The sequence below is a fragment of the Lichenostomus cassidix genome, chromosome 5 (genome assembly GCF_008360975.1).
Source record: "Lichenostomus cassidix isolate B80296 chromosome 5, HeHo_3.0, whole genome shotgun sequence".
NCBI classification, from domain to species: Eukaryota; Metazoa; Chordata; class Aves; order Passeriformes; family Meliphagidae; genus Lichenostomus; species Lichenostomus cassidix.
The window spans coordinates 58,133,213-58,158,281 of NC_139486.1; the positions used below are offsets into that span (position 1 = coordinate 58,133,213).

Consider the following 25,069-nt stretch of genomic DNA (forward strand, 5'->3'; position numbering starts at 1 on the left):
TTTCCATGAAAGCCATAGGAATTCTGCAAAAAGTCAAATGCCAAACTGATCATTTTATGCTACACCATGCAAAACTCCCATTAATTCCAAGGGTTAAAGTCTTGGAGTGTTCACTTTTTATTTTATGGTCATAGTGATGGATGCAGATGTTCATCTGCTGAGTTCAAGGGGAGCAGAAAGCAATTTTTCTGAAAATTTTTTTTTGCTATTCAGAAGTTTAAATTAAACTAGACTGCTGTTGGTTTGTACTTATTAATTTTAATAAAGAAGAGGTGCAGCTGAAATATGTCAGCTTTAAATGGGAAGAGTTTGTGGGGTGTTTTTGAGGGTTGCTAGCCTATGACTTTATAAAGATTATAGTTCTCTCCTGAGACTCATTATCCTCTAGTTGCAATTTGATCAGAACAAATACAATATTTGGAAAGATAATTCCAATTAGGCATGGAAATTCAAAGACAATTAAAAGACGACAAAAAATACTGAATTGAAATTCCTATTAGAATTATTCTAGAAATAAAATCCTCACACATAATTCATAATTTGCCTGTTCCTACCTGAGCTAAGGTGTCTGTAAAAGCTGCTCACCTGTGATGTGACCTCAGCATGTTTTTCAAAAAGAAGTAAAAGCACATGAAACTTTTTTCTTGACACCAAAGCCAATTGGTTCTCACTTACTTTGCAATTCTCCTGAAACCTTAGTTTTTTTTCTAATTTTGTCCCTGCAAAAAAATTCAGAGTGCTTGCTTTGGAGGGATGTTCAAATTTGTCCAGCCTAAATCCTTATGTATTTCTGATCAATATCCTGGCCTTGCCTAGGTAACTGCTCGCCTTGAAAATGGGAAAATTTGGATTGTACAGTGCAATGGGAGCAAAACACTCAGATTTGACTTCCTAAGGAATCCCTGCAGCAATTCACCACATATTACTCAAGGGGTAGGAAATAGTTCACCCTCAGTGTCTGCTCAACCTCATCCTGAGCCTTAAATGTAGAAATTGTGCTGTTCTGGGACAAAATCATCAATTTGCTGTTATACATTTGAAATGACTTTGTGCTGGAGATTTCTCTCCCACATGCCCTTCTGAAAACTGCTCAGTTTATTTGTCTGCAGATTATTATTGGAGGAGGAAAGACAAGGCAGATCAATCAACTTGTCGCTAGTTTCAGGCGGAAAAACGCGACTGAGTTAAATTGATTTTTGTTTAGTTGGCGTTTAAATGCTGTATTAATCTCAAGAATGCTGGTTTTATAGCTATGCTATGATTTAAAAATGTAGTTTCTAGCAGGCTGCCTTGAAAATGGTTTTGCCACATCTGTCCCAATAGTTTTGCCTATTTGTCAGGTTTACCTATTTAAAGTAAATTAAATAGGTAAATTATTCATTCATTCTTCCCTTAGAATGAATCTTCTGCTCTCCAGGATTTGATTTCACGGTTTTTACAATTAAAACTGTTTGAAATAACAACCACAATAATGCTTGGGTTGTGCACTTTGGAAAATTATCTCTGTCCTGTGAACAATTTCCACCATGGTGAGTTTAATAGATGTGGAAATGTTTCTTAGGTGAAACTAGGTTTTAAATTAGAGTTTAACGTTTTTCTTGCTGTAAATCTCTTACTTGAAAAAGTGAGAGTAGGAGTCAGACAGGAAACTCAACAATGTATTCTGAAGTACTGTTAGTCTTTGCAAGTTTATAAGCAGAATTTTATATTTGTAGAAATAATCCAGACCATTTGCTTAACAGAAAGAGATGATTATTGTTTGGTGTTTCAGAGAGAGAATTGTGTGTCTTTTATAGGGGCAGCAGCCTTTTGATTTTGTAGAAATCTTCAGGAAAGTTTGGGGTTTTTTATAAGCACCTGGAAATAAATGTTTTGTGACTCCCAAAGGAAATGTTTCTCTTCTGCTGCCTTTGGTTGTTTGTGTTTGGTTGTGGTTTATTGTTTGGTTTGGGTTTTTTTCAATACTCCCAAGAGTGAGGATTTGTATTTTACAAATACCAGTGAAAGATAACTAGGCTGTTTCAGTTCAATCTGTATCCCTAAACCACACCAGGGTTTGTGTTAAATATAATAAATATAATTGGGATTATGACCACAGATCTGCCTGGGTTGGTAGATTTAATGAACAGTCATTATTATGTCATGCCTTTGTTTTTGCCATTTCAAATTATAGTTACTCATATTTGCCAGGAAAATAATTCTGTGAATATATCTATTTAAATCCTGAACTGGTGGGAATTTGGAATGACACATCAATGGGGTTTTTGGATTTGGAGAAATAATTATGGATAATGAGGCATGCAGCTGTTGAGCAGTAAGTTCATTAAAAGGTTGTTTCTCCAAAAATCCAGCTGCCTTCAGAAATCTTGAAATATATTTTGCAGATAAAAACATACCACTTTTAAATAATATGCATTGTCAGCTGTAGCTTTAAGAAACCTTCATGAGGAGTTCACCAGCTGTGACCTAGAGCCAGATCTCTACAATAGCTCTGAAAAGTATATGAGCATAAAAGTTATTAAATTTGCTGGGGAGATGCATTACTTAGATTGCCTGCCTATGACTGGCAGACCAATATTCTATTTGATATGATTGGATTGGGTAAATTGCATTTTTTATAGCCCTTCTTTTGCAATACAAGTATTAATGTGAAATCTACTGACAGTCAAATTTGCTTTCTTGTCCAAACCTATTAATGATGAATTTGAAGTCAAAGTCTAATAGGTATTGAAATAGAAAATTCGGTTGAATTGAAAAAAAAAAAGGTGAAAAATTAATCCTGTGCAGATTTTCGTGTGTCTTAACTGAAATGCAGTTAATTATTTTCAGCTAAGCTACCTGACTGTACAAAAATTATTCAGATCCATATTTAAAACTTACACCATTTTTTTTGCACTGGTTTGAGGTTTTGGCGTTTTTTTTTTTTTTGTTTGCATATTGTTTTTTCTCAATCAAAAAGGTTCATAAACTTTATTTCACTTTTTCTGTGTTTTCTTGATTCAGAATCCAGAAAGAATCTCAAGAAAGTACAACTGAGTGTTAATTCTGATAGAATTTTGTGCATCAGTTACCATATTCAGCAAATTATTTTGCATTCTGATAATCTCAAGGAGGAATATATACATTGTTTATGCACATTCATAGTCCTCTGAATATTTTAGTGGCTTTGATGTTGAGATAAAAGGGAAGAATTATTTCTCTTTACTCACCAGATTTTTTTGGTTCTATTTTTAGTATAAAAGGTCCTGTGATGGTTGAATCAAAATCAGAATAATTACTATCATAATTAATGTGCCTTTATTCTATTCAGCAAACCAACTAATAGCAATCCCCTGTTTTCCATAAAACACATTTACAGTCCTAAAACTACCTTACCAATGTGTAAAGACTGCTCTTGAGCTGATGAAAACACAATCAAGCAGATTTAATTAATACCATTTGAAAAAAATCCTGAGTTAAATACAATTTTGAGTAATCACATGGTGACAGTTGATATTCTGCAAATATGAAAGCAAGGAAAGAAAGGCTTACAGAAAGTTTCTATCTGAAACAACTCTCCTGTGTGTCAAAGGCAGAGCAGACTAACTTGGAAAGGAAGAGCATAGCAGCATTTTACTGACTGCTGTTCACCAAAATCTGCTTTTCCTGCTTAATATTTTAAACTGGGATCTCATTATGGAGTTGAACACATATAGTTTATCTTTGATATAACAAGCCTGTCCTTCTAATTCATCATTTGTCTTGATTACACTGTTTGCAGTACAACTACACACATGGCTATTTACAAAATGCAATGTGGACATTTACACCTCATATGTAAGCAAAGTGAAGCTAGTCCAGTAGACTGGCTGAAAAACTGTATTTTTCTTTTGGAAATTTCACTGGAAATTGAAGATTTTTTGATCTTAGCAAGGCTTGCCAGGCGTGATCAAAGCAGAGTCAAAACAGAGTAGAATGAAATACATTGTGCTATTTCTCCTCTGCTTTGGGAAGGTGAAAGTATGTCAAAAAAAGGCAAGACACTGGTTTAGAGATGCTAATTCAACCTGCTGAGCATTGCAAAACACATGGACTCGTGGCTGAGCTTCTGACAGGCAAATCTGACACACTGACAATTTATTCTGACACAAATTCACTAACTTGCTCTGAAGAGATTATGATCCAATTTATGAAAATAGATTTAGAGGAAATGTTGGTACCAAGCAGTCTGAATCCTGCTTTTTGCAGAAAAAATATACAGAAAAAAAAAATCTGAAGTCCTTCAGTAATTACAGAGTTGGGGGTTTAGCATTTAACTACATATTTGGAGCCAAATTTCTTCTTGTAGCTTTTGCATCAATGCAGCTGCTCAGAGGACATGATCAACAATAGATGACATTTGGAATGTGCACAGAAAGCAGCATGCCAGGAGATAACAATGAAGACTAATAGTCTGCTTAGAGAGGAAAAGACTTCTTTTGACAGCTCCCTGTATACTAAAAAATACAGCGAAATACTAATGATGCATTCTGCTGAAAAAGGAAGCATTTGCTGTTGTTTTCTAGGCACAGTTCACTGCCAGACTCTGGAGGAGTATCTTTTGCCAAATGTTGGGATGTGTGTTGGGACAGAGCTTCAGAGTGGAAACCAACACATTTGCTTTGATCCTTGGAATATTTGGGGATTTGTCCTCTTTAATATAATTCAGAATGGTGGTCTGTCTAATTTCCTGGTTTGACCCTTTGAATATTTGGGGATTTGTCCTCTTTAACATAATTCAGAGTGGTGCTCTGTCTAATTTCAGTGTTGCATAGTACAGCCTCTATTGTTTAATGATATATCGTCTGAGGTAATGGTCAATAAATTACTTTTTCTTTGCTGAGCATAAGTAGCAAATCAAGTCATCAACAGGAAAAGCAGTATTTCTACAGACAAATATGTTTCGTGGCAATAATTTTAAAGAATTTTGAATTATTAAATAAAGTACTTCTGAAAATTACTAAGAAAATGTTTATTTTTCAAAAGGAAATGCTTAGCATTTTCAGACATGTCCCCAATCTCACTGAAAGCCTTCCTTGACTCTGAGATTTTCACTCCAGTCCAAATTCATGGCAGGATTAATGGAAAGGTGATACTCATGTCAGAGTTGGAACTGATAGCAGATGAGCAGACAGATCCCCTGGTATTCCAGATGTTCTCAGGGGAAGGATGTCCTGTGTCCTCTGGATAGATTAGGCTATTTTAGAAGTGCTAAGAAATGTTGTCTCCAACTCTCTTTTGTGCTCATCTTTAACTTCCTCCGTGTTCTGCTGGAATATTATTTAGTGTGTTTGGTTTGAGGCTTTTTTCCCTGAAAATGTTCAGTTTGCCAATACATGCTATTCACTCCCAAAAACCAAAGAAGTTTAAGTTATACTCAGAGCCTTTTTATTATTTTTAATAACACTTAGGAGCCTGATGCAAATTGACATCTTATATTGCTGTGGTGGTAGTGCTTGCATAGGATTTGTGAATTAAAAATATTATTTTAGAAAGTACTGGAGTATCCTAAGATGGAAATGTTATACTTCTGGAAATCACCTTGTATTCTCTAAGTGTGGATAGACCATACCAGGATGGAGTTAAGAATAAATGATTATCTAGTGCATATTGTGTAGGCACTTATCACTCTGTATATTGAATGACCATGGCATGGTGAAAATACATTTAATATGTGAAGCAAAACAGTAACACTACCTCAGGAATGCCTATTTTCTGACTGAAAGATATTATAGTAGCTTCTTCGATGTATCTTATATAAATTTTAGATTTCTGTAGATCGTACTTTCAAAACTCCTTTTAAAAATTGAATATATCATCCAAAAAGTTCTGTAACAACAAATATTCAGTGTAGTGCCACTGAGAGACTTCAGGAGACAGAGCCTATTAAATTTAAAGCAAAACTGAATGGTATCACTCCACAGAGAGCCACAGAAATGTATTCCTTAATCATCTCCTGCCCTTCTCATTTCATTCCTGTCATTTCCTAACTCTCATAAAATGTCATTTCTGCTTTAAGACAGATGTTGACAATTCTGCTTAATGCAGTGTTTCATGTCCTGCTGCTGTTACACCAGAAAAAAATTACATTATAGAAAGTCATGACCCTTTACTCCACTAGGGATAGAGGACCTCCTTTTTTTCAGAGTCAGAAATGTGGTTTATATTTAAATTATTTTTATTTACGTTTGTTTACAGCATGCTGTTCATTCCTGTCATTCTGCCTTAATAGAGCTTTCACCGTGATTATTTTTTTTCTAAAGCACAACCTGCAGCTTGCAGCAGCACCAATTTCTTGTCATCATTCTGTTCACAAATGTCAAACAAATGAAAAGCCCTTCAGGTTAACATCTACTTAACTAGGTGTTCTGCCTTGTTGATCCTGCAAACCATCCCCGAGGCACTTAGCCACCTCTGCCAAAGGGAAAGATCAAAGAATTGCCGGGTTTTTTCTCCAAATAACCCTGTATGGCATGGGCAATTACTTTTCATTGCAGATATAAATTCTGTGCAGTGGAGTTCTGTGCCTGGTGTGCTGCTGGTTTTAATTAGAGTATCTGACATGGAAAGAATTAGAAATAGCATTTGCTTTCCCATAGCAGAGTCCTGTTGAAATGATTGGAACACCAACACAAACACAACCAACACAAACCTCCTGCTAAAAGCTCAAAAGGAGGATTTTTCTGTGTTGCTCATCAACTTGTTCAGCTCAGCTGGATTACATGAAACACAAGAAAAAAACAGACAGCCTTAATATTAGCAGCTATAGACAGGCAGAGAAAAAGAAATGTATACAATGGAGCTTGCTGAGTTTAGATTCAGATAGATCTGAAAGTGTGCACTCCATCTATGCATCATCACTATATATATAAAATAGATATAAAATATATAAAAATGTATAATATATATAAATATATAATGTATATAAAATATATATATATAAATATATATAATATATATATTATATATATATTAAAATACTCTAAAGGGGCAGAGTCTTTCAGCTGTTTGACACACTTGGCCATGGAAAAACTGTGAGGAAAAGAGACTTAAACCTGCTCAAGAATATCAAGGCAAACACCCTTTACAGAAACTCACAGTGTCCTCAGTGCCCGTAAGGACAGGTAGAAAAGCAGTTTTAAAGATCATAACTAATAAACTTAAGTATGGGAAACTCAATTTATCTGTCTCAGGAAGATGAAGGGCTGAGCCAACCCTGCTGGGATTACAGCAGTCACAATGTTTCATGAGATACAGAACATTTTTCATCATTGTGAAATACAAAGCTAATAGCCAAAGTTAACTGGGTACCAATATGTTGTGATATCAGATAAATCCAGTTAGGTGGTTTTGGTCTGTTGATTTCTCTCCTAAGGGCACAGAGAACAACTTTAGCTTCTCAGGGGATGGAAAACCATTCATCTTGGCAGTTGGCCCTGACACTGCTGCTGGCCAGAGTGCTTTCCTTAGTTCTTGGGTTTGTTTGGTTTTTTAGTGTAATGTGCATAAGAGAGAAATATTTCAATGATGAGCAACAGCCTAGCATGGTTAGGTTTGCACTATTTATCAAGGGGAAGCAGAGCCAAATTTATATTTTATAAACCAAAAAAAAATTATGTCAGAGCTCAGATAAAGTGCGTGAATTGAATTGCTGAGAATTATTTGCTGAGAGAGAAAGTGAAATTGCCTTTGCTTGAGCATACTTTGTGTCCTGTGCTTCGTACTGATGGTGTCCAGGTTATATAGTTTGTTCATTCTGGGTTTAAATCCTGATGCTGGTTCAAAAAGATGATACCTGTATTTCAAATTATAAAATGTAACATAAGAGTATTAAAGCACTCGGTGTGTGACCAGGGATCAAGATAAACTAACTTCAAAAAAATGACATCTGAGATTTTGTGACTTTTACTTTGGTGGTGTAAGTTTAGCCTTCTGTTGGTTGAATGTGTGATTCATCAGATCAGAAGTTAATCCCTCTAACTTCAGATTGACAAGGATAATAAACCTCTCTGAACTGGACTCAGTTAACAATTCCTACAGTTAACAATGCCTATAAACTGTGGCTCTTGTCTCATGAGGTTTTTTACTGTATGTACTAAAATCAGATGGAGAAATTATAAAAAATACCACATGTAGCTATATAATTAATGATTTTTATAAAATTTATTCGCAGAAAAGGAAATGAGTAAAGCTGCAGCTGCAAAAGTGGTTCTGTTAAGCTTTCAAGTGTACAGTTTGTGCTTTTCTTTGTAAGCCTTTGCCCAAGTTCTCTAATTGGCAGCAGGGCTGTTGTTCTCTAAGAATGCTAAGGCAATCTCTGCCCCTTCTCTGCAGAGCTGATGTGCTCAATCTGGAATTGCTGCTTTTTAAAAAACATGGGTGAAGAGCTTCAGATGGTTTGTGTTTATTTGGCCAGCCTGTTGGCATTTGATTCAGGAGAATAAATGTAGAAGTGAAGGATTTCTTTTCCAAAGTTAGGAATAGAAAGGAACCTATTACCTTTGGCCAGCAAGCAAGGATTTTTTTTTTTCCTTCAGGTTCCAAAGGCATATTGACAAAGCAAGTAGGACACTACAGCTTTTTTATGTGATTTTATATTGCAGGTAGATCTTTAGGCAACCTAAATAAATCAGTGTTAACACAATTAATTCATCTTTCATTAATTCTGGTCTCATGGGTAGAAAATAATGTCAGAACTCCAAAAAAATATAGGAGTGTTATGTCAGTGTAAGAGAAAAAGGAAATATAAAAGCCCAAGAACTAAAGCAGAAATCTTTTTATTTTCAGTATGGAAGATCAGTGGAGACCTTAACAAATTTACCAAGTTGTCATTAAGAGTTGTGACTTTTGTGGTCTGTTACAATCTGGTTATTAAAATTGTCAGAGAGATGCCTCTGCCCAAATTCTGCTGCAAATCAGACCATATGCCAAGTCAATAGCATGGATTTTATTTAACAGTAAATATGAGGTAAAGAGAAAGAGATAGAAAGAAACAAAAAAAGGGAGGGGAGAGAAAGAGTCCTTCATAACAATGTTTAACCCCTCAGCAATCACATTTCAGTCTCTCACAATGAAATGTCCAAGACATTTTCCATTATAGTACTTAATTACAAATGAAATAAAAACTATATACAATTTCAATTAGTTTAACTCATTTGTTGTTGCTCTTTGAGGGATTCTTAATAGGAGAATGAACATAATCTTTAATCCTTGCAAGTATTAAAAGTCAGTACTTCTGTACTGAATCGATAGGTCTTCGCAATTTATGATTTCATTGATTAATTAATCTGATTTTGAATAGTGCCTTTCTAGTAAAAGGGAAATATTCTTTTAGAAAATGTACCTGATCAGACTTCTTTCAGAAGAAGAAAGAAGATTTTAGTTCAGAATTTTAAAAAAACCAGACTCTGTTATACTTCATGTTTTTACTGGTGTGCTTCACATTCTGCTATAAAAATTAGCACTATTAATCAGGATGCAAAGCTATTTTTAACAGTGACATGTGATTTGTGAAATAACATCAAACCACCCAAATTGTAGGCAAGAAGATGTCATTGACCTCTGACAACCTCCTGCTTATTATACTCTTGACAATATCAACTTTTAATGCTTGCTCTCATTTCTAAAAAAAAAAATACTAATTTCAGATAGATTCACAACTATTTTGCTTGCATTCTGATAATCCTGCTGGGTGTTTTTGTTGCGAATAGACTGGACAAAGAGACAGAACTGGTAAATCATGCTAAACCTAGCTAAATATCTAAAATGGAGTCCATCTCCTAACTATAAATATTTTCATCAAGTTTTTGTTTTGGATATATATATTATATATATTATATTCTACATATATTACAGTTATATTTGTATATATAACTATATATGTATAAAAAAACCTATATATGTATAGTTATATATACAAATTTTGTATATATGTAACTATATTCTTTTGACAGGTTTATTTGGCACAAAATGTGGAAATTGCATCAAGCATCTAGTACACTGTGTGTCCTGTTTACACACAGTTTTTCCCATTCATGGTATTCTCAAAACAGCCCATGTAGAGATTAATTATGAAAGATTAGTGTATTAGATAAGTTATTTCTTACAGAAGCTTGTACTGGGCAAAAGGAAGATAAATGAATAAAAATTTAATGATTTACAGTGATTACAATGATTTCATTCTTACTTTGGTTCTGAAATATGGACAGAGTGTTGCTGAACCAACCAGTCTGGAGAGGGACAGGAGGATAATAATAATTTAGTCAAACCAAAGGGATGACTTGATATCCTGGGTTAATGAAGTGCAAGTCCCTAATGAAATAGTCCCTTTGGCACATCTGTTTCACCAGCATCACCTGATCTTTATGTGACACCATCCAGATGTGTGTAAAACACTTTTACTGTGTGATCCCAAGGACAACATAGCTCTGCAGATGTACCCCTGGAGAGCAATAGGTGAGTCAGGTGTGCTCCATGCCTTTGATTTCTGTTTTATTTACCTTTGTTCCCCTAGTATCTGCTCTGCAGCTCCTTTTTTTCCAAAGGCACTTGTCTTGTTCTGTATTTCCATCGTGGTTAGTACAACAGGGTATTGCTCTTTGGTGAGCTACAGCATGAATTTTCAAGCAAAGAACAAAAAGAAGCAATTGACTGTGAGACTTACTAGAGCAGCACCCAGCCCTTTGCAAATCATGTTTTGTGAGATAGAATCTGGATTGTTGACTTATTCAAAGTAACATCCTAGTTCCTTTCTGGTGTATCAAAGAACTGTGGGCATCCTTATCAAACAGCTGGGAAAGATTTATAGTTTCTGCAGGAGTGTGTGCTCTTGCCAGCAACACTGTAATGTGAAATTATGTCACATCTCTTAGTTTGGAATCGTGCAAATGAGGTTTCAAATGAAATTTTAGTTTCTTTGCGTTTGCTTTAATAAAAAAGTTTTGGTTTTTTTTTTCCAAGAAAAACTCCAAGTTTGTAATTCTGGAATGAAAGCTTCCAGTGTTTCAGTGGGATGTGGACCTAAATTTGAACTGGATGGAATTACAATTTTTGCTCTAAGGACAGCTTGGTTTTGTGCACAATGTACAGGAAAGCTACTGCTATTTAGTAATAAACTGAGCATTCCTGAGATGTGGCATGTTCTCTCTCTGTTTGTATATTTACAGTTCTTGAGCACAGGAGCAGATTATTTCAGTGTTCTTTTCATTTCTTTTTAGTGTTCAGTGTGTTATGTTCAGCACTTGCAGATCTGCTTATTGAATACTTATGCTTTTGACCCATTTTGAAAGATGTTCACACTGCAGAGAAATCTTTACTCTTGACTGATAATTGTGGGATGATATGAGTGAGGAGTGGGAAAATAATGGCTATGGAAAATTCATTTTGTCCAGCTTTGTTCTTTTCCCTGAAAATGAGAAGAAATGCATTTCAAACTCCTACAGGAAAAATCACATTGAGGTAGCAAAAGGTCATACCAGGTAACTAACCTTGTATTGGTCTTGGTTACTTGCAGCTCTAAATTATAAGATTTAGCAAAAAAAACACCTTGATTTTGATCATCAAGGTCGAATGATGAGATCTTGGCCCTATTACTCAGTTGTTATAAAGATTTACAGAAAATGATATTGAGCTATGAAGTTGACACCAAGCAAGGATCAGAGGGTTTTCTCTTCCCTTTTGTACCTCAGCATATTAAATCTAAATTGCTTTCAGTTGCCAGAGTGGTTTGGAAAGCTTTCTATGGGTATTCCTGCTCCTGTTGAAGCAAATTTTAATGCAAATGTGTTTTAGAATTCTGTAATAAGATACTGTGCCTGGATGAATCTTTCTTGTCTTATTTATGTCTTTGTTGGTGATTGAAGCTGTTATCCATATATAAAATAAAGCCAATATGATCCAATAGTTAAAGCGTCCTTTAATATTTTAGTGACACTTACTAATAAACTGGTTTTTTTTGTTTTTTGTTTTGTTTTTTTTGTCCCACTCTCAGAACAAAAGCCTCAAGAACAAGCTCTTGTCAGGAAACAAGCTCTGTGGTATCCATGCAGAAGAGGTAAGGAAGGTTCCTCTCTATTCTAACTCTAATGTACCCAAAAGAAGTTTGCATCAAAGTCTTTTGTACTGAGGTCCTGGTGTACTGTATGTATCCACCAGAAAAAATATATATACCAGAATACAGAACATATATTATGCTGAAATGGTGAGTGTTCCTAAAGTGCTCCCATCCCAACTCATCTGTGACTTCACAAGTGACTCAAATGGATTGGAAAATGAGTTGAAAACTCCAGTTTGAGACAAAATCATCTGGGCATGCTATGATATAACTCTATAGATATGTACATCTATAACGTATGTAAAACTGATTTAATTTCCAGGATCTCCATGTCTACACTAAGGGATTACCAAATGTCTGTTTTGAAATTAACATGGAGGCAGGAAAGATCTATGATTATTGATTCCTAGAATGTTTTGTTATTTCAGTGAAACTGAGGGAAGGAAATCTTCCCTGTACTGAAGACCAAGATAGAAAATATAATCAGATACAAAAGCCCTGTTTTTTGGCAAATTCAGCAATGCAGAAGTACCAGTATTTGTGTGAGCACTCCCTTTATTTAACTTTGCATAAGATGAAGGCATTACATGTGAATCTGATTTACATTAATTTAGTCTGTGGTTTTTCCATATGTAATTTCTATCAGAGTCATTGTACCTTGCCAGAAAGAAATCAAAGCATAACAATTTCTTCTGTACTAAAAATTTTCCTAATTATGGTTGAAAGCATTTTCTTCATTAGAGTTTCTACCTTTTAACTTAGAGGTCAGTACATAGGAGGTCAAGTTCTGACAAATTCTCAAAGGTAGGAAATAATAGGGTTTGGAGCTTTTTTTAGGTTTTTCAAAATCTGTTATCTTCCTTTATCCCCATTGTTGCTTTCAAGTATGTCACAGTACAGGAATGTAGATATATTTTCTTCTCTTGTTTACTGCTTAAAAAATCAGCAGGGTGTGCAAGTAGTTTTGTGGTTTCCCCTCTTTTTCAAGTTTGTTTTTCCTAGAGTATTGGGTTTGCCAGGCAAGGTTTTGGTGGTGGGGAAGGCTGTTGGGGTGGCTTCCCCCATATCCAGCCCTGCCAATGCCAGCTGTACCATGAACTGGGACATCAGAGATGGCAGAAACCCCTCTGAGATCATGGATTTAAGAAAGAAAAAAGTTACTACACAGTAATAGCTGTTGCCAGAGAAGAGAGGAGTGAGAATAGGGGAAAGAACCATCCCTGCAGACCCCAAAAGCAGGTTTCCTTGTGGCACTTGTGACCCCATGGAGGAGCCAGGCTGCAGCAATCCATTCCCATTGCAGCCCAGGGAAAGGGATCATCCTGGAGCAGTTTGTAAAGAGCTGCAGCCCATGGGAAGTACTCACCCTGAACAAGTTTGTAGAGGACTGCTTCCCATGGAAATGTGTTTCCCTGTGATGGAGCAGGGGAAATCCTCTGTCTGAGGAGAAAGCAGCAACAGAAATGTGATTAACTGGACATAACCTTCATTTCCTGTCTCCCTGTGCTGAAGGAGGAGGAGGTAAAACCTTGGAAGGAGTGGGGGGAAGCTATTTTTAAGATTTATTTCTTCTTATCCTGCTCTGATTTTGATTGGTAATAAATTCAGTTAGTTGCTCCAAGCCAAGTCTGTTTTGCCCATGAAGGTAATTGGTGAGTAACCTCTCTCTGTCCTTAACTCATGACCCTTTTCTATATTTTCTGTCTCTGCCCAGTTGAGTAGGAAAGCAGTAAAGTGACTTTGGTGGGCACCTGGCATCCAGACAGGGGCAAACCACCACACCTAGCTGCATAATATTTCAAATTTGGTAATTGGAGATATTTTCTCTGATTATGTCTCTTAATATTTACATCTAAGGATGATGCAATTAAATTTATTACAGTCTGACAAGCCCTGGCAGTCAGAGAACTTCAGGAAACTAAATATAAATTAAGTAATAGTCAAGACAGCAGGGTGTGAGTGTATTTCAGAGTGTGAGGAGCTCTGACTTTATGAATCATCCTGGAAAATTTGTGGCTATTAGGCATGTTAGTACCATTGGAACAAATAGAAGTGCTGCAGGAGTACAGGAGCATTTTTTAAAATTTTTTTTTTGGTCATTTTGCCAGTTAGGTTGTGCCAGCCAGAGAAACAGAGAAACACAATGTTTTCTGGTTTTAATGAAGTACTATGCTCACCAAGCATAACAACTCTGTGAACTCAGTATCTTTTCAGTTATTAGATTCCTCTACAGCCTATTTGGATACCTTGTGTATTTTATTAACCAATTAAACAATTGTTTAGATCAATTAAAATGGGTGAACATTTTCTCTTTGGTGTTTAGGTGATGTGGAATATATTCCACAGCTAAATTGCATTACCCAGGTCAGAGGACAATGTTATTGAGAGAAATAAGAGCAGAAAAATTCACAGAACAAGGAATTAAGGAGGACTTAGCTTGGATATTTGTTTCAGATTTTACAGAATACCATAACCATTTTGGCCTTGCTATTTACATATTTGAAGCAGGTTCTAAAATCTTATTTTTAGCATTTTATTTTCATTTAGCCTTCCTAAAAGTCTGTCACTGTCTGTCACTGAGTTTGGCTGCACCAATTGGAAGGATATAAAATCTTTCCAAAAGCTCCAGCTTATGAAGGATATACTACCTTTGTCATATGTTTTGCTTATGGAATGATGTTTCAGTAAATGTGAAATAGACTTCTAATCCATTCCAAGGAGTTCAGAACATTTGGAATAATTAATACAAGAATTCATATGGAATATCAGTCAGGACTGTGGATTTTATTAAAAACAAACTGTTATTTTGAGAGGATTCTTAGATCAATGGTGAAATAATGTTCGTTGGATATTTGGGTTTAGTATAAAAGATCCACTTCTATTTTTTTTTAATTAATATAATGTATAGACTATTACTTAGAATTATTTCAAGGATATATTTAGCAATATATAAAACAAATCTCATCTTAAACTGAGATAAATAAGCATACCTCTGACTATTTTCAAGGGCATGGTTGCAAACTGAGAACCTAATTCCTTTGGATATCACCTGCAACACCTGATCTTTACAAAGAATAACCCATGCAAGCCTAAGGAGCCTTTTTACCTCTAAGAATAAAATTGTTTACTTTGAAGGTGATGCCTTCAGTTATGATTCATAGAAAGTATTATTAACAACTCATGTCTAAAATGTGTAAACCCAACAGCTGTTCTTGACAGAACTAATTCAGGTATGAGCTTTAAATGAGTGTTATTTTACATTTTCCTCAGTACTTTTGGCTGGTTTGACTTGTGAACATGGAAAAGAAATTGATATTATTTGGGTGGGGAACATTCTGAATTTTAAATCTGATCTAGATTCTGCTGTTGTCAGAATTCACTACCTTTTTTTAAATATCTAAAATTAAAAAAAAACCAAACACCTGATTTTGTTATCCTCACTTTCAGTCAAAAAAGATCCAAGCCCAGCTGAAAGAGCTTCGGTATGGAAAAAAGGATTTGATTTTTAAGGTAAGTTTTGTTTCACTGTAATTGGCTGAAGTATTAGCATTAATATAGCATTGGAATAAGCAGAAATATGATAACTGCCTTTATTATTGCAGGTCTAAGGAATAATTTGGTTCTGAAAAGAGCTCAAAACACCAAGACACACTTAATACCATAATGCATTTTCAGAAATATTTCATATTTACACCTATATTTCTGTGCTCACAAAAAGCAAAATTCTAGGTTACTGCTGATGAATAAAACCTGTTTCCCTATTCCATATATTGTGTAACATGTTTTTCATCCTTCTAACTGAACAACATTGTATTTTACAGATGCTTCTTGTTTTTCCTATTATTAGCAGTCGTCCATGGCAAAGTCAAGTCTTGTTAACATTTATGCAAATCTTTGTGTTTCTGATGAGCTTTAGCAATGAAATGTTCCTTAGGTCAGAAGATTTAAGATAAAGAACATCTGCTCTTTAACCAGTCCAAATGAATAGTCTCTTCTAGCTAGCACATTTTAAATAATAAAAAATTTAAAACATGAAGATATTGTTGAAGGGCATCAAGTCCTTATTAACACAGGGAGGAGTTAATCCCTGTTAAAGGAGGAGAAGAGATGCAGGTCACCATGGAGCAGTCCTTTTATTTATTCCCAGCATAAAGGATGAAGATTAAGTAGTCATCTTCAAAGTGACTAGAGCTAGAATAACTTCCAAAGTCATTCATGTCAATATGAGTTCCACATTGTCTTCTGGAAGTGTTTAATTCTCTCTACTGTCTCTCTATTGTATACACAGTGCTGTAAATACAGAATAATGTAGGCCATTTAAAAGACACAATGTGATTTCTGTGCTTTTTTTTTTTTTTCTTTTTTCAATTCATCAGTTGATTCCAAGCTTTTTCAGGAACATTTATTTCTGATATTCATAGAACCAATACCAGGGAAACAGATCCAGAGACAAAAATATGTATATTATAGATGCAAGCATTTAAATTTTAACACCATCTAGCATTGATATCCTTATCACTGCCTTTGTAAGTACTTATTAGTTCTGACTGACACTGCTCTTAGTTGCAATAATTTAAATTATCATCCCAAACCCCTGATTCAGTGAAGTACTTCTAAGTCTAAGTGCTTTGCTAGGTTGACGTCTGCATTCGTTTCAGGCATTTCAGACCACTTCTTCTTTAAATTACTCCTCCTTCATTAACTGTCTTCCCATTATTAGGCTATATTGTCCTGGAAGAAGTCTCATGTTTGACTAAATTAGAAAATAATCAAATTTTGGTGTTTTGGTTTTCTGAAACTTTTGGTGTTTTGAATTTCACAGTTCCAGATATATTTGATCTACTTTGCTTCATCTCTTTTCCATTTTGTTGTTTAAATTCTAAGACAAAATATATTGATAACCCTAGAAAAACAAGAAAAAGTTCAAATGTGAGTAACAACTAACTGCACCTCACCTACCAATGTACTTTATCTTTGTTCCATGGTAGAATTTAACTTTGAATAAGCAAGAAAATATGATTGGCTACAATAAATAATACAATAGTGAGTGCTCAATACCTCTAAAGGACTGAGCACCATAACACTATTGCAAATTCCGAGTCAAAACCACTTTCCAAATTCTTTGAAAGACCTAGTTCTTCACAAAATAAACCATTATTTGACATGTGAAAACAGTTTAAATCATTTGCTATGGTATAGTCAAATACAAAACTACATTAAATTATTTTTGCATCGTATTGAGTGGATTTGGTAAATATCTATACCATTCCTCCCTCTGAAGGAGAACTGATGCCTTGTGTGTTTCCCTCCTTATTGGAAGTTAATTACATGCCACAGTACTGATTCCCCAGAATTTTTAATTACTTATTTCTCTAATGAAGACAAATGAGATTCTACATTACATACAGAGACGAAATGATTAAAGAAAAACAAAGGGAAAAAAAAATTCAAATAGAAAAACACCAAAGACCTGATTTGGCAGAGAACTTGTGTCAACATTAAAATCATTTTCTGGGCTTGAAATACTTGATTACACCCTTTAATTCTGTGAGAATCTTTGACAGAAGTATTTAGTGTGCTGGCACGTGCATGAAGATGCAAGTTTCAGGCTTTCCAGGACAGTTTTATGTGTATTTTGCTGGTGCCTAGGCTTGATCCTAAATCACCCATTTCACACATGGAGATCTGTCGCTGTTGAGCAGCTAGCAGAGTAAGGAAGTCAGTTCTCAGTGGCAAGAAGGAAAAGGCCTTTATTGTTTTGATTTCATCATATATATAGAGTTTTCAAAGGTCACCCAGATTGGTCAGTCAGAAACCTCCCCCTAGGCCTGATTGGCCAGGCCTGCACTGTCCAAGTCTTGGGACACTGTTTTTAATAACATCCAAACCTTATCTTTATTTATAAAACACAAAAGGATTTCTCATGGGAAAGACCTGTGCTAGCCACAGACATCCACTTCCCCCATGATTTGCACCAGCACACATTAAAATTATCAGCTGATATTTAAAATTATCAGAAGTCAGCTGACTTCAAAAAATTAGTCCTCTTAACAGATTTTAAAACATTCTTCCTCATGTTCAAAGTACCATAAAACTCCTATATTCCTTGCAGAAAGCTTTAAAAAAAAAGAAAAAGCATCATCATTTTCCTCTATTTGTACATTTGTTTGTCTAGCACAGAAAGAATGCTCTTATCTCTCCTGCTGCTTTCACATTGCCCTGTAATGGTAAATGTAATTTCTGTGGTTCAGTGCTAAAAGGAGATGATAAGAGAAAGCTGGGAACAGTTTCCTTTTTGGCCTGTCACATCAGCTTCCCTGAGAGAATACTGTGATTTCTCTTGCTTTCAGACAGGATCTTTACCCTGTGGTGTGTTTGTTCATCCAAGGTGACAACATCTGGATCTTGTGCAGCATCCACTGGGAAATTCACCAGGACTGCCTAGGAAAGACATAGCTAAACTAAAAACTATTATGAAATAAACATAAATGCAATGCAAAATATTAGGGGTTTGTTGGTTTTGTTGGTTTTTTTCCCCCCAGAGATCTTGCAACAATTATATTATTAGGGATCAAAAGTTCTATAAGCTACAGGCTGACTTCATCATGCTGCATTACAGCTGAACAGAGTCTGGAAGAGGAGAATTTCCTGTTGTTATATATTTAATGTGCAGCATTTTAAAGTATATTGCTTTGAGAGAATAACTAGCAAAGGCTTCATATAAGACAATGTTCTCCAAAATCCCTTGACTTTGTCAGAAATGAGGACTGAATAGAAAGCAGCAAACTGAGCCCCTGGTTAGCTATATCTTTACTTATTTCAGGATGTTTTCTATTTGATAAATTCAATCTCATTGGTCTCCAGTGGCTTATATATTATTAGTTGATTATACTAACAAAAAGAGTTCATTTCTCTTTGGAATGTTTTATTCCTAACAAAGGATGAAGATTAAATTCTGTTCATCCATGTATGGATGGCTGAGGAAAGAGAAGTATAGTGTAGATTTTATTCATGTTTGAGGTCGTTATATGAAGATTATTCTGTTAATTTATCGATTTTAATCTTCATTTTTATACGAAGATTATTTTATTTATTTATCGATCTTAAGAATGTGATAATCTTATTAAATTTAGGTTTTGGTCTTTTGAGAATAATGGGATTGAATATGAATTTTGTGCCAGGCTGGGTGTTTTGCCTGATCATGGCCTTGGGTGTGCAATGTTTTGTGGTTTAATATGTGATGAATGAGAAACTGATACTTTTTCCTGACCTCTAAGAACAGAGATTGTTGTATCTTCATTGAGGTATTTCTGCTTTGTGATATGGTGAGTGCATGACTTAGTCTTCATGCTTTATGATCCCCATAACTCTTCCCAAATGTTGCTGTTCAGTCTTAGAAAATGTTACTTGTTTTCCATTCCAAGTGTGAAAGCTTATGATGTATTTTATTAATGCTTTTGTTGACCGTGGACCTCAAGATTTTTTTCCCTTGATCAAGTCCCTAAGCTTGTGCAATTTAATCACTGCACATATGATTTTGGTTTTCAGGTTTATAAATGCCTTGCGATTAGATCAGCCTGCTGATTGGATGTAGAAAAATGCTTTAAGACAGGATATTATTGAGTTGTTTTTCACAGTAGAAGCTGGAGCCCCTGGGAGAGACAGGAAATTGAAATTTTCTTAATTGAATTTTATAAAATACATTGGGGCTGTTGCAAAAGCTTCTGTAGTTGATGTTTGATTGGTAAGAGATGGCATGATAAGAAAATGAATAATAACAATACTAAAGACAGATTGTACAATACAGAAATGTTCTTACTCACCCCGTGGAAACCCAGACATCACCCAACCACTCTCCCTGATCCTCTTTCTTAGGATATTCCTGGCAGCAAATTCACAGACATCTACATGACTATCTGCAGCATGAAGCCCTCAATGGAAATACAATAAATTTTGATAGAGTTTATTAATTTCTGTGTTGCTCATGGTTGCAGATTTGGAGGTAATTTGCAGTAATGAATATGCTGGGGTCAGTGAATACTGCTGCTGCTGTATGGTTTAGGTTTTATTTTCTCAGCAGCAGAATCTGACATAATGAAATGGAAAGTTTTACAAATTTTAGAATTGAATTTTGGAAATGGAAAGTTTTGAGAAGTTACCTCTTGACAAACACTTCTAAGAGATAATGCCCAAAAAGTAGCTTTGTTTCCTTTGTTTTGTGTTTCCCTGGCTGAATTATACTATTCTCTGGAATGGGCAAATCCTACAGAGAAACACCAAAACCAAAAAGCTGAAGCTTTGGGGGAAGTTGGAAACTAATCCTCTCTGAAGCAAAGATGAAATGAATGTTTCTAACATTCTAACATCTAACATTCTCAGCCCTCCTGAGGAGATGTAGAGCACAACTGGAATGCCTAACATGAATTTTAAAATGCTCACTCCCTCAGTGCTTGCTCTCCTGCTATTAAAATAAATAAAGTTTTAAAATATTTTAAAAATAAATAAATTTTTTAAAGGAGACTGACTTAGAAAAGAAAGGGCAGCAGGTTGTTGTGGTCATTTGGGTGGATTATCCATTGGAAAGTACAATTCTAAATAAGTACATGCTAAAATGTGTGTGCATCCTCTGGATGCTGCAGAAAAAACAGTGATTTTCCTTTAGTTAAAAGCTGAGTGCTTTACCAAAACCCTGGCAAACTGCAGTTTTGCATTCATTGTAGCAACTTTTATGTGACGGTTGGGGAAGGAAAAGTTGAATTTCAGCTAATAAAAATCCACAAAGGACTTATTTCCTTTTTTGATGTGCATCCAGAATAGTTAAAAATGAGAGATAAAAGCATTGCAGCAGTAATAAGCATTAATAAAATGTACAAGTTGTAAGACTTTGCAGAAATGTTATTTTTAACTGACTTTTCTTCTTGTTGTTAATGCTTGAAATCTAATTAATATGTCACTGAATATCTGATTTTTGCTGCATGCCTGATTAAATGGAATAGTTGCCAAAAAGTGTTGTTCTCAGTTATATTTACCACCTTATGCTGTGGTAAACAGTGTAAGTGAGAAGAACAAATCTCTTTTTCTAAGATACAAATAGTGCTTTCAGAATGAGCACAGCAGAATTATGTTTACTGAATAATTTATCCAACTTTGCAGTTAGGTGGTGTTCAATTGTGAAATGTTTCCTCATTAGAAAATATACTAAATTATAAAAGTTGTACAGTAAAGATTTTTTTCTAAAACATTTATTAAGGCCTGTGCAGAGATAAAACAGAATTGAGAAAATCCAATCTATTTAACAAGTGTTTTAAACATTACAACCATGTTTTGTAATTAATTCTAAGCAGCATGTGTGGTAATATTATCCTTAATAAACAGCAGCCCTTTGCATGAAATAAAATATATTCTTAAAAGTTTTGAAAAAAACCAAACAAAATTCCAATTTATCACCCTTTGAAGTAAAAAGAACCCAAACGTGGCTATGTTGATCTCTGCACATACGAGTTTTCCTCCTAGTGTGAAGCCATAACCTCATCTTCTCTGGCAAAAAAACAACCCAAAAACAATAGCCAAAGAAAAAAAAATCTTTGAAATTTTGCGTAAGGAAAAGAATGGAAATTTATTAAATCCTTTTTTTAAGGGTTTTGAACAGTTACAAGTTTAAAATAACTTCTACAAACACAAAACACAAGAAACCAAACACATAAAACATCTCAACAAGAGCAAGAGGGATCACAATTTTTTTTATTTCATATTAACATGGTGTATAAAGTTTCTGGGGGGAAAAAAGGGTAAAAAGCCTTTTCAAAGCCTCTTTAGGCTGTGCTGATCAGCATGCAGTATTTGCAGTAATTCTCTGTACAACTCTGTGGCTGCATTACCCACATGACCCATAATTGTAATATTCCAGGAGAAGAAGGAAGTTCAGATCTAATTTTCAGGCTAAAATAACAGGAAGAAAACTCACAGAAGCTGTATTGGGAAGCTCATTTGTAAAGTCCCCCAATGTCATCAGTAATGCACAATGCAACAGTAATTTATTCCTTTTATGTAAGTGGTTGTGTTTGCCCCGAGAAAGATCATTGAAAAGATTCATTTTCTAGAACAAACAAAAGGTATCACTTCTGCAATGGTACACAAAACACTCATAATGAATGTTTTTGTTTTTTCTGATGTGATTGAGGAGGTGAGAAACAATGAAACTTCTAGCCACTGTTTTTCAGATAACAAAACTTGTCTCACCCCTGTTTTGTTGCTTTCAAGTGACTTTTGAGGATTAGGAACATCTCAGTATTAGTTAATATGCTATTTATAAATCCTTGATCACTCAGAGTCATTATTCCAAAGACACGCAGTCATTTAGTTCAATGTGATTCATAATGAGTAAAAGGAAGAACATTCATTTAAGTGAGTTAGGAAAGTTCACTTCACTGACAGTAATTGCTCAGTGAACTCTCTCTGAAAATGAAGAAAAATGTTTTTCGTAGAAACATAATGGGTTTTTTATTTTTAAGAGACCTAAAACAACATTCAGTTCAATCTCCCTCTGGGCAGAAACACCTCCTACCAGACCAGGTTGCTCAGAGCTCCATCCAGCCTGGCCTTGAACACCTCCAGGGATGGAGCAGCCACAGCTTCTCTGGGCAGCCTGAGCCAGAGCCTCACCATCCTCTGGTGAGCAAAGAACAGAACAGAAAGGTTATTTCTTCCCAATGGCTAATCTAAACCTGCCCTCTGTCAGATGAAACCCATTCCCTCTTGTCCTGTCACTCCATGTGCTCAGAAAAAGTCCCTTTCCAGCTCTCCTGTAGGACCCTTCAGGCTTTGAAAGGCTGCTACTGCTCTCACTGTTTCCTCTCAAAGACCTCATTCTATAAAAACACCTAAGAGAAATTTAATATTTTTTAGTTCTTCCAGGCTAGTCTTCTGAAAGACTCTTTGCAGCTGATTAGAATTGGGCTTGTGTCTTACTGGTGTTTGTCCTTTTCTTTATTCCTTAAAGCCCTGTTAGTTCATTTAGGCTCCCTAAAAAACTTCTAAATTGCAGCAACAGTGAAACTTTTGCAATATGAATTTGACCTTGAGAGACAAAAATTTTCAAAGAAAAGATCTGATTATCCTGCAGATTTGGAACTAAGATGTAAATAACTATCACTACTTTCAAGTGAATGATTCATCAAAATGCATTTTTAACGCCCGAATTTTATTCTTACTTTATATCAGTTGGATTAGTATCACTGAGCTATTTGCTCAGTATTCTGTGAAATGAAATAAATATACATGAATGTTACAGGAAATTCTAGTCCATCAAAATGTGACAGTATTATGAAAAATAAGTCTTGGTAAGTGATGCATTCAGAAAAACTTCACTAAAATGCATGAAACCTGTCCTTTGGAAGAATAGCTTTTCACTATAAACCAAAAATGTTTTTCTGTATGTGAACAGTGTTACTACAACACAGGAATTCTTTGTCACAGAAGATATGAATTAAATAACTTCAGTACTTTTCCTCCAACTTGATTTTTTTATCCAGAAGCAGTTTCACTGGGTTCAATGTGTTATATAGCAAGGAAGAAAACAGTAATCACCTCTAACCACCATTACCTGCTTTCTGTAAACTACCCAGATTTTTGGATGCCTATTTAAAGCATCTATTGAAGAAAATTCCTAAGTGTAGTTCTGGTTTTCCACTGATTTAAACTGATGGTGCTGAAGGAAGAAGTTGCCTGGTTGTCTGGTCCTCATCACCTTCATCTGATTCTAATTCTTCAGCAGCTGACCCTATCAGAGGTGCCACCCTAGCCTGGTGTTTATAATATAAATGTTATTTTGTGTCATTTCCTTTTCAGTGGCAATTGAAATTACACAATTAGGTGTGTATTTTTTTTCCAATCTTGATTCTCTTTATTGAGAATGTGTGGATTTGTATATCTGTGCTGAAAAATAATAAGTAGCAATATAAAAATGTTAATGATGTGAGAGATTTCTTGGTCTAGTTCGAGTATCTGATAAGAAGTGTCTCTGCATCACACAGAGCCAAGCTTAATGTTCAGGCTTTCAAACATTTTCTGTGACCATGTTTATTGTGAGTGATACTCTGCCCAAAATTTAGGAAAAAAATTCAAAAGTTACTGAACTCCAGCAATTTCTTACATCTCAGTATTTTTTTTCTGCTAGTCATCCACTGCTAAGTCCACTTGAATTTTGCACAATGATAAAATGGAAGGATTCTTTCTGTAGGGGATTCTCCTTTGCCAGACTAAAGGACTAAACCAGTGGCCTGGTATTTGTGGTGTGACAGTGACTGGTGTCAGGTGTAAGAAATGTGTGCAGTGGAAATTCTGGACTGCAATTCACAAGAGACTTTCCCACATCTGAGCAAACAGTTACCTTGGGTTTGGTTTTGACTAATGAAACAGTGACTGCTGTGATAAATCTGCAGGTAAATGCCTAATCCTGTTTTAAAATGCAACTAAGCAGTTCTTTCCATGAGCTGGGAAATGAAAATTCCAGACTTTTGACACTTGATCTGGCAGCACAGCTTATGCCTGATGCTAATGAACATCACTTTAGCTGCCTGCTGAGGACTACAGCTCATCCTCTCAGCTGTGATGTGCTGGAATGAAAATATCATTAGCCCAGCAGAGACCAAGGTAACCACCTTTGTAGGATTTGCACTAAACAGCATTTGTGTTGTGTGGCTACCCATTAAGCTGTGCAACAATCAGCAGAGTGCACGGGATCTTGGAAAGTATGTTAAGAAAAAAATCCTGGCTGGGGATGAACTCCAGAAACTTTGGAGCGTGGGATGGTGTTGGGGGAAAGTGCATGTAGAAATAGTGGGTTAAAATAAAAATGTGTTGCTCTTTATCTGAGAAATGAGCATTGTATCCAATTATTCTGCATTGTACAAAATTTGCATTTACTTAATCAGAATTTCAGAGAGAAAAGATAACTGGCTAGTCCAGTGGGCTTCTCTAGGGTTCCCTTTTCAACCAGGG

At 35.3% G+C, this 25,069-nt stretch overlaps 1 protein-coding gene across 1 annotated transcript in view; it reads left to right on the plus strand.

Annotated features, from left to right (window-relative positions):
* LUZP2 (leucine zipper protein 2) overlaps positions 1 to 25,069 on the plus strand; it is a 125,983-nt gene that overhangs the window by 64,718 nt on the left and 36,196 nt on the right. Inside the window, exons 6-7 of the mRNA XM_085063262.1 lie at positions 12,008 to 12,070; positions 15,518 to 15,580. Of these exons, the coding sequence (XP_084919388.1) occupies positions 12,008 to 12,070; positions 15,518 to 15,580 (126 nt within the window). The remainder of the gene's footprint in view (positions 1 to 12,007; positions 12,071 to 15,517; positions 15,581 to 25,069) is intronic.